This window comes from Melanaphis sacchari, unplaced genomic scaffold, assembly GCF_002803265.2.
Source record: "Melanaphis sacchari strain LSU unplaced genomic scaffold, SCAv2.0 Contig115_pilon_pilon, whole genome shotgun sequence".
Classification (NCBI taxonomy): Eukaryota; Metazoa; Arthropoda; class Insecta; order Hemiptera; family Aphididae; genus Melanaphis; species Melanaphis sacchari.
The window spans coordinates 40-10,160 of NW_020270451.1; the positions used below are offsets into that span (position 1 = coordinate 40).

The window sequence follows — 10,121 nt, forward strand, 5'->3', positions numbered from 1 at the left end:
CAAATAAACATAATTCAATTGTTTGTGAGTTGTTGAATTGACAAGAATGTAGATTATTAGTAAATACTTAGTTGTTTATTATATTTTAGATTGATATTGCATCTATATAATTGATTATAAAAAAATTGTTTTTTCTAAAATTATTTTTTTATTTTCAAGTATTTGTTGAATAAATATTGAATTGATTTTGAGAGAAGTGATAAATTTATTGATTTTATAATAATGTATGTTTTCTTTATAGTATCTGTCATCACTTTTTAGTTGAAAAATGCTTTGTTTTTAACTTTGGGAGTAGTTTTTTGGTAGCGAATCGGATTCAATTGGTTCTTTGTTGGGTTTAAAATGAAAAATTCTCTACACTTTTTTAAGCCATTGAGAAAACAAAAAAAAATTAAGAAAAACTGAGGATTTTTTATGGAAAAACCTAGTTTTTAACAAAATTAATTCCTTTATAATTCAAAAATAAGTAATTGTTGGTACTTACATTTAATGTGTATTATGAATTTTACTAAATATAAGGACATTTAAAAAATATTTAATTAAATTTTAAGATATTATCTATTTTACTATGAACCTTTTCATACTGATTTAGGTTAGATGGTTACACTCAGAAGTTAATAATAATAATAATGAATTCTATGTTTTAACTAAATTCAAATTAACTTACCATTATACAAATGTTAAAATAAACATTTTTATAGCAATATCAAAAAAAGACATTATGTAATATACAAAGTTATATGTGAAATAATTTGAAAAATAAATTATTAAATAAATAGCTAGTTAATTATCTAATTTGTTGGTGATTAACTGATTAACTGATTAATGTTAAGTTTTGTTTTTAAACGTTTTATGAGAAGGAATGTAATTTCCTATTTTCTATATTTCAGTTTATAAATTACATAATTTTATGAATAAATTTGTTTTTAAGTAAGGATAGAAGTTAATTTTTTATGTAAATATTTATTAATTGATTTATTTTTAAGTATTGATTTGTTGTTATGTTTTAATTTTATTGATGTTATATGGAATAATTAGAATATTATTATAATTTTAGATTGGTTGCTTTATGTGTATTATTGGTTCTACAGTAATGGTAATTCATTCTCCAAAAGAAGAAGAAGTTGACACCCTTGAAGATTTATTACAGAAACTTACAGAACCTGGTATATATTTTTATATTTATTTATGCATTACGATTTTTATTTAGCTTATTATGTTTTCCTTGCTTTTTAGGTTTCATCATATACACTAGCATAATGCTGATTATAATTTTTTCAATATTCTTTTATTTTGGTCCACGATATGGTTCATCAAATGTTATAGTGTATGTTATTATGTGTTCAACTAGTGGTTCATTAACTGTTATGTGGTGTAAAGGACTTGGACTTGCTATTAGAGAAACAATATCTGGCATGTATCAACTATTTATTTTAAAGACATATTTTTATTCTTAGTAAAATTTTAATATTTTATTGAATAATATTTTTTTGTAATAATAGGTCAAACTGAATTCACTAATTGGTTAACTTATATGTTTATTGTCTTGCTGATTACATTTGTATGTATACAAATGAACTATTTGAACAAAGCCTTAGACACTTTCAACACAAGTGTAGTTACACCAGTTTATTATGTCATGTTCACAACTCTTGTAATAACAGCATCTGCAATACTATTCAAGGAATGGGAACATCTACAACTAAATGTACTTGGTTTTGTTAATTTAGGCATCATATTTAATTTTAAGTTTTTTGTTCATTTTCCCATTATATTTATATTTTAGGACATTATTGGTATTATTTGTGGATTTCTTATTACTGTGACTGCAATATTTATGTTAAATACATTCCGAGACGTGGACATGTCACGCAGCAATTTTGCGTGGCGAACTCGTCAACCAATTACAAGAAAATCTACAATTGAAGAAAGTGCTCAAACTTCTGCTCTTATTAAAAGTAATACACAGTACGGTACAAGAAATGTTTGACCTTCAAATATCAACACAATGAAATTTAAGATCAAAATGAAAATAATGTAGATATTAAAATCCTTTGACCTGGATAAAATAAATTCTATATTATTTTATATGACAGACATTTTGTCTTTTTTTTGTTTTTTTTTTTTTAATTTAACTTTTCCAAATTAAGTAGTATATATAGTGATATATTTACTTTAGTAGTTGTTGTATTATATTGTCATAGGTAGAATTTGGAGGAAAAGTTTGGAGATGATTGTACCTTAGTTTTTAAATTATAATTTAGGTCATTAATGGACTAACTGAAAAATAAGGGAATTCAACATTCCCAGCTTATCACTGAAATTGCATCACTGAATTATGCATTATTTTGTTAAAGTTGTTTTTAATTATGTTGTGTATAACTAATAAATTAGCATAAGATTTATTTGATCAGTTATTTTCTTCCAACTGTTTTAATTTTTTTTTTATCTAGACTTAAAGAAATGCATTTATGCATTTACTTAATGAATGATGTATTGTTACCTATAAGTTTGTACAATAACCATTTTTTTTCGTTCTTGTGAAAACCAAAATATTATTAGCCTCATATTATTTAATATTTTTATGTATTATGATAATTATATAATAAATTATTAAATTATATCATCTATCAATTACCATGTTTACATGTAATTGTTAATGCACATTAGGGTTAATTTGATTTAATCATTTTATTTAAACATAATTAATTAATGTATATTAACTTAATGCAAGCTACATTTTTTTTACATGCAACCAACTACAAAATTATTTATGTGTATTAATGATTGCATACACATGTAATAAATATAAGACTGCTTAAATATATAAAAAAAAGTATATTTATTGTTTATATAACAATATTTCTCAATATATAAATTTTACCAATCCATTACAATGTTAAAATATATAAATAAATATTTAATTTTGTAATTTAATAACAATGTTTTTTTTTTTATTATTATTTGTGTTTTTAAAGACTATTTACATAGTTTGTTTGGTTTTTTCAATGATGTCTCTTGAAATGATCAACCGTTGGATTTGAGCAGTACCTTCATAAATTTGATATATTTTAGCGTCTCTCATCAACTTTTCTACAGGGTATTCAGTGTTGAAACCATTTCCACCAAATATCTAAGATATTAATTAATGTTACAATAATTAATCAATATAATATTACATTAAATATTATGCAATACACACCTGTACGGCATCAGTAGCACATTTATTTGCCACATCTGCAGCATAAGCTTTAGAAATTGATGCATAATAAGAATTACGTCGTCCTTGATCAACTTCAAATGCAGCTTTCATGTATGTAAGTCGAGCAGCCTCAATACCAATGGCCATGTCAGCTAACATAAAAGCAACAGCCTAGACATAAACAATAAATACAAATTACATTTTTATCATTGATATATTTTTTTATGTATTTAAGTAAATAATAAAATAGATTTTAGTAGGCTAATGCATTTGAAACATTTTGTTTAATAGCAAATAATATGGTTAAATTATTTACTTGATGTTTAGCGATGGGTACTCCAAATGCTTTTCTTTCAAGAGAATACTTAGCAGCTTCATCCAATGCCCTTTGAGCTAAGCCAACAGCTCCAGCAGCTACAGGCGGTCTAGTTTTGTCAAATGTTGACATAGCAATCTTAAAACCTTGGCCTTCACCAGTTAATACGTTTTCTTTGGGCACTCGAACATCTTCAAAAGTAATTCCTCTAGTATCTGAAGCTTTTTGTCCCATATTTAATTCCTTAAATATATTTATGAATAAAATTAATTTGATCCAAGTCAAATAACTTTTTTTCATACTTTTCGTCCTGGTGTAAGTCCAGGTGTATCAGCATCAACAATAAAACCAGTGAATGCTTTACTTGCTGGTGCTTTAGGGTCCAAATCAGTACGAGCTAATACAAAATACCAGTTGGCCACACCACCATTAGTTATCCACATTTTTTGTCCATTAATGACATATTCGTCACCCTTTTTCACAGCTTTTGTTTGTAAAGCATTGACATCTGAACCTGCACCAGGTTCTGTTACACCATAAGCCTGAATATAGTTCAAATTATTGAAATGCATATAACAACTAGCATTAATTATAGTGAAAAAACAAACATACAGCTACCAAAGGCTCTTCAATTAACCTTCCAAGGTATTTTTTTTGTTGTTCCTTATTTCCACCAATTATAACAGGCATTTGCTAAATGACATAGGATGTTAATAATAAAAACAAAAGAAATTGTATTTTTAGTTTTTATAATTTATGTTTTTTTCTTACACCTAAACCACTCGCTTCTAGAGCAGTTTTAATTCCAGTACATCCATATCCTAGTTCTTCAGCAACCAAGCATCCGTCCATTACAGACATGTTCATACCACCTTAAATCAAAAGGTTCAAACATAATAATTAGTAATAAGTGTCAGTCAATAACTATATTTTGATTATACAATAATAGTCAATTGAAATTTGAATATATTCAAAAGAATAATAATAAACAAGTTTTACGCGATTCATATTATTACATCAACTTATTGGTTAAGATTGGGGAGGATGCCTAAGCCCCCCAAAAAAGAAAAAAGAATATTGAAAATCTTTCAAAATATTAAATAGGAAAAATTCATTTTGCAACAATGAAAAAAACATTTAAACCCTCTCGAAAATTCAATTAAATATTCGCTTATGTATCAACTTAGTTTTATACATTGCAATCTTAGGAACATTAATGAAGGTAAATATTAACTGTTGTCATTTGTTTGATTATGGAGGTGCTAAGGAGTGCTCAAATGTTAACTCTCTCTAATTTAATTCTTATTCCCTCTCTAGCTATCATACATAAATCAAAAAAAGTAGAAACTTATTTAATGACAATGTACACTTGACACTTACTACACATCAGACTACTAACTTTATTTCTATTTTGTCTTTTTTGATTATTTTGAAGTACTAAAACTTCAACAATTTTAATTTCTCAAATGTACCAATTAAATACAAATGATACCATTTACAACCAGAAACCACTCACAAAATATTTGATAAAAAAAAACTTCTGAATAAAAAAATCACTTGAAAAAGTCTAATTCCTAAATTTTAAACATAAATAGATCAAACGGGAAAATGATTTATTTTAGTCTATTATTAGGAATCAATTTTCATTTGAAATTTAGTATAATATGTAATATTACTTTATTATTATGTTTTTAGTGTATCAATAGACTAAATTAATTATTAATAGTAATTTTTTTAGTCAACTATTTCTAAGTATCTTCTCTGTACTGATACATTTCATTGAGATATTTTTCAACATTCATTATAGAATAGATAATAGATACTATAAAATAGAAAATAAAATAATCAATAGCGGAAGAACCAAAATAAATGTACAGTTGTGACTTATGACTCACTAATTCATGATTATTGGCCTCAGTCCATGTAGGCATGGACCAAGATAGATACTATAAATCACCCAGGGTCTTACAATTTATTAAGATGATTTTAAATGTAATATAATATAACATGGTACATATAAATACATATGTACACATATTATATTACTAAATAGATAAAATATAATTATAATAATACTTATAAATATTTTTGGGAATAGCGCATAATAGCTGAAATGTTTTGTGATAATAGTATAAAACCTATAATTTTCACAAAAATTAGGGATTTTTACTCAACCTATTATCAAGAGTTATATAAGTATATAGTTACTGCTTATTATAGATATTTGAAAAAGATTTATGCAACAAATATATTATAAAATTACAATTTACGATTTAGAAAGGTGTTACTTTCTAAACTACAAAGGTTTTACTTATTATGTATACACTGCTGTAAATCCAAAATATCAATTTTAAAAATAACTCTTTATAAAAAAAAAATATATATCTATTAGAAAAATAATAGAAGTCACAGTTTTAATTTTTTTTTTTAAATTAAAAAAATATTATATTATAGACATTTTTAACAAAGAAATTTCAATACAAAATGTTTAAGAATTTTTTTTTACCTTTTTATATTTTTAACATTAATTTATATTTTGCACATACTTAACATAAAATGCTACATAAAGTACATTGTAATAAATACTTGTTTGATATTTTAAACATACTAAGTATTACCTATTTATTAAAGATAAAAGATCAATTTTACATACTATAATAATATTTTTAATAATAAATGTTTTATTTGTTTAAAGCAATTTTTTTATGTTTTGAAAAATTTATGATTTTTTCTTAAATTTATAACAATGCTTTATTAAAAGTGTAATATATATAGGCATATGATAATGTAACATTATTTTTATCTACATCATGGATATAGTAATCTACAATTTTTGTTTAAACCTTTGTATGTAAAACATATTAAACAAAACCTCTAATTTAAAATACATTTTATTTCTGACCATGGGTCATAAACATACATTATAATCTATGAGTATAATCTTTACAGTATATAATAGTCTATAATTTAAAGGTAAACATAATATTATGTGTGTAAACTGTATACATTTAATGGGTACTTTTACAACAAAGCATTATAGTTAAATTTATTAGGCCAAAGGTCTATGGACTTGAGCAATAATATAATTATAAAAAATAAAAATTAATAATGATTACATGACTAATGTTACTATACGTAGCATTTACAAATTTTACTAATTTTGCTATTTAGTTCTATAGTGAAATTATTACATTCAATGAACTTAGAAAAAAGATTAAAAACACAATAAAATTAAAATTTTTATTTTTGAGAGTTAAGTTACATTTGCTAACAAATAATGTTACGACTTTTAAGTGGTAAACCAGTTTAAATATAGAATATTTTATAACAAGAGAATGTACCTAGATTTATTTACCTGGTAAAAATATATTTATTAACATGAAGTATTTTACATTAATATATCTTTAAAATTTAAGAGTTTTAATTTCTTCAGTTTAGTCGATAAATTAATTAATGGCACTACTTTGGGTATAAATCAAACTTCTACTAACTATTATTTTTAACCTGGTTTATTTATCGGTGGTATATTAAAATAATAATGGAACTTGCGTCGTATGCTATCTACCTGTACTTTGATCGCATTATATGTTATCTACCTTTCGGGTGATATCTACTTTGTATGAAGTCCACGATTAAAGATATTTAATCGTGACGGAGACTAATATTACAAATAACCATAGAATTATAAACATCAATAATATACACTAGTACACTACACTCTACAGCCTATACTTTACATATAATAGCTAGTAGACATATGACTTTCAGTTTGGCTCGTAGAAGTGATGTGTGCTTAAATTATTTATATAATTATTTTTTGTTAAATCAAAATGGAACATCCAAGTAAAATATGGCATAAAAACACGTGATGCCACTAACTTATTGGAACGGCAGTTGATGGAAGAGTGGTGACGCTCACTCAATGCATTAAAGAATCTTTTTGACCAGTTTTTTTAAGATATGAAAAAGTTTTTTTATGTAATAATGCCCAGATACCCAGACGACACCTACAATCTATAGATTGCTGGGTGGAAAATTGTAGATAGCATACAACGCCAACACACAATTGTAGTAGATACATTTTTCAAGTAGATAGCATATGACGCAAGTTCCAAAATAATAGATCATAATGTTAGAAACAATTTTAAGTAGATAATAATTATTTGAATAAATGTGAAATCAAATAAAAAAATATTCTATTAATTTTCAAACATAATTCTAATACTGATGTATAATAATAATTATAATTTTAATTATTAAAATTATTTTTTATGAAGTAAGTCTATATGTATAATGTATATATTTTACTATGTAAGAATATTGAACAGTGCCAGATTGGGAAGAAATTACTTACCGGGCTATCCACCTAGACCAGCTCAAGTTCCTAAACATTTTTTTTCTAAATGTATAAGAATTTTATTAATATAATAAATATAAATATATAAATAATTAATTAATTGAATACTAAATACAAACACTACATTCTCTTTCTCTAATTTTAAATCAAACACTTAAACATTTGGTATTATAATTACGAATAACACAAGTAAAATTGTAATAGTTTTTTTTTTTTTTTTATTATTATTATTAAACAATAGATATTATACAAGGCTAAAAAATAAAAATAAATATTATGTCACATAATTTTCAAATGAGGACATTTTTCAATAAACTACTTTATATTGGCTAATAACTCGATGGCGTCTTTATTTTTTATGTTTTGCAAAATGTCTTTCTCAATATTTATTGATAAAAATGTTTCTATTTTTTTTTTAATCTGTTTCGTATATACTTTAAATTTGAAAATGCAGTAAAAATGTTTGTTTTATACTGTTTATAATTTGATCATAAATACGTTAGTACATGGTCAGAATATTAAAATAAATACAAAATAATTTTAACAGTGACCATACTAACCATTATTTTTCATTAGATATCATTATATTAATATTCAATGGAAGATAACAATTTTTGTTATGAACTACATTTTAGGATCATATTTTTGATGTTTAAAATACAATATGGATAAGATATTTCCACTGATTCAAAATATTAACAAACTGGCTCAAAATTTTTCAAATTTGTTTAACGACCCACTGGGTTTTGCTTGGTAGCCCGCTGGCTCAATTTGGGTCTGATATTGAATTATTTAAGTAAATAGTTCATTCTCACTATTCTTTGTACTACAAGTTCATTTAGAATAATTTAGTTGTCCTGTCTTCACATTTATACTAAATATCATTATTTTATATTTTAAATTAAATCATTTTTTTTTTTTAAATAATTTATTAATTAAATATTGTGTTGATTGTAATCAATTTATCTATTCCTCCTCTAATTTATAATGTATGCAACTATGATAAATTTATTAAAATTAACTGTTAGATGACATGTTTGAAGAAAAGATTATTTCAAAATCTAATTTAAGTATTCTGTGATCTGTTTATTGACATTTATTAAATTTATTTTTTGTTATTATTATTTAATATTCACTACCATTTATTATTGTCATAATTACCTATTACAAAATTATAATACATAATAAACCTTTTTTTATAATTTTCTATAATATGTTTTGTTTATGATATTTTGGCATTTATTTAGAATCAAATAAAATTACTGACAGTTATTCAAATAATTGTAAATAAGTCATTTAAATAATTATCTAAAACAATTTTATTCAAATAATACACTTCTCTGATAAACCATCAATTTTATAAATCATGAGGTATAGAGTATTTTTGTATTTTGTGGTATTACTTATAGAATTGATCATAATTACAAGAGGTCAGACTTTTCTTTTCAATCTATTTTACTTTTCATTTGACTATTAGACAAAAAGATATATCTCGTATTTTATAAGAACCATTGTTTCCTTACATACAAGTAACTTAGTTTAAATTTTCACTATTTTGTTTTTACAATAGGAATCTATAATAAATAAGGAATAATTAGTAATTAATATTACCCATCTTGCCTAACAAATTTGATTACTTTTAAATAAAACATTTGGAATTATATTTTTAAAGCATTTGGAAGAACTTTTTAAGATATTAAAAATTTAAGAACACATTATTTCCAACTACAGTTGAAGATATACAATAAACAGGTTTGTTAATCTTTAAATATTTTTTAGATAATAGGCTAGGTTTGCAAAAGTGTCAAATAGCAATTTAAAGATAATTACAAAATGTAGAAGTATTTATTATTTTATTGTAGTATCAATAAAATCATATAAATTATAATATTTTTAACATGAACTGATTTTCATAAAATATTTAAACCTAAATTTAATTTGTAAACTACAGATATAAAATATTATTGGGTGTATTACTTTTTAAGAAGTACCTACTGACAGATTACTAAAAAAAATAATAAAAATAACAATTAAAGACAAAAGCGATAACATTTTGGTACAATATTATAAAGTAATAACAAAGTTCTAAATCCTAATAATATTTTGATATTATTTTACTTAAGGTTGTGTTATTCATACTTCACATGAAACATTTCCCAATAAAAACATGTTTATTACATTAGTATAACATTGTAAACTACCGATATTTATAAATTATAATATTATCAATGGTATTATATTTGTCA

General features: G+C 23.6%; 2 protein-coding genes across 2 annotated transcripts; one reads left to right on the forward strand and one right to left on the reverse strand.

Moving 5' to 3' along the window:
- Positions 1 to 1,236: 1,236 nt before the first annotated feature.
- On the forward strand, positions 1,237 to 2,421 carry LOC112603937 (magnesium transporter NIPA2; the record flags this gene model as incomplete). Its single annotated transcript, XM_025352763.1, is given in 3 exon segments — positions 1,237 to 1,413; positions 1,503 to 1,708; positions 1,787 to 2,421. Coding segments are annotated over 3 exon segments (587 nt in total), but the record flags the coding sequence as incomplete, so codon positions are not given.
- Positions 2,422 to 2,818: 397 nt separating this feature from the next.
- On the reverse strand, positions 2,819 to 4,390 carry LOC112603936 (probable medium-chain specific acyl-CoA dehydrogenase, mitochondrial; the record flags this gene model as incomplete). The annotated part of the gene is given in 6 exon segments (XM_025352762.1): positions 2,819 to 3,133; positions 3,203 to 3,373; positions 3,519 to 3,761; positions 3,821 to 4,060; positions 4,131 to 4,211; positions 4,290 to 4,390. Coding segments are annotated over 6 exon segments (986 nt in total), but the record flags the coding sequence as incomplete, so codon positions are not given.
- Positions 4,391 to 10,121: the final 5,731 nt, after the last annotated feature.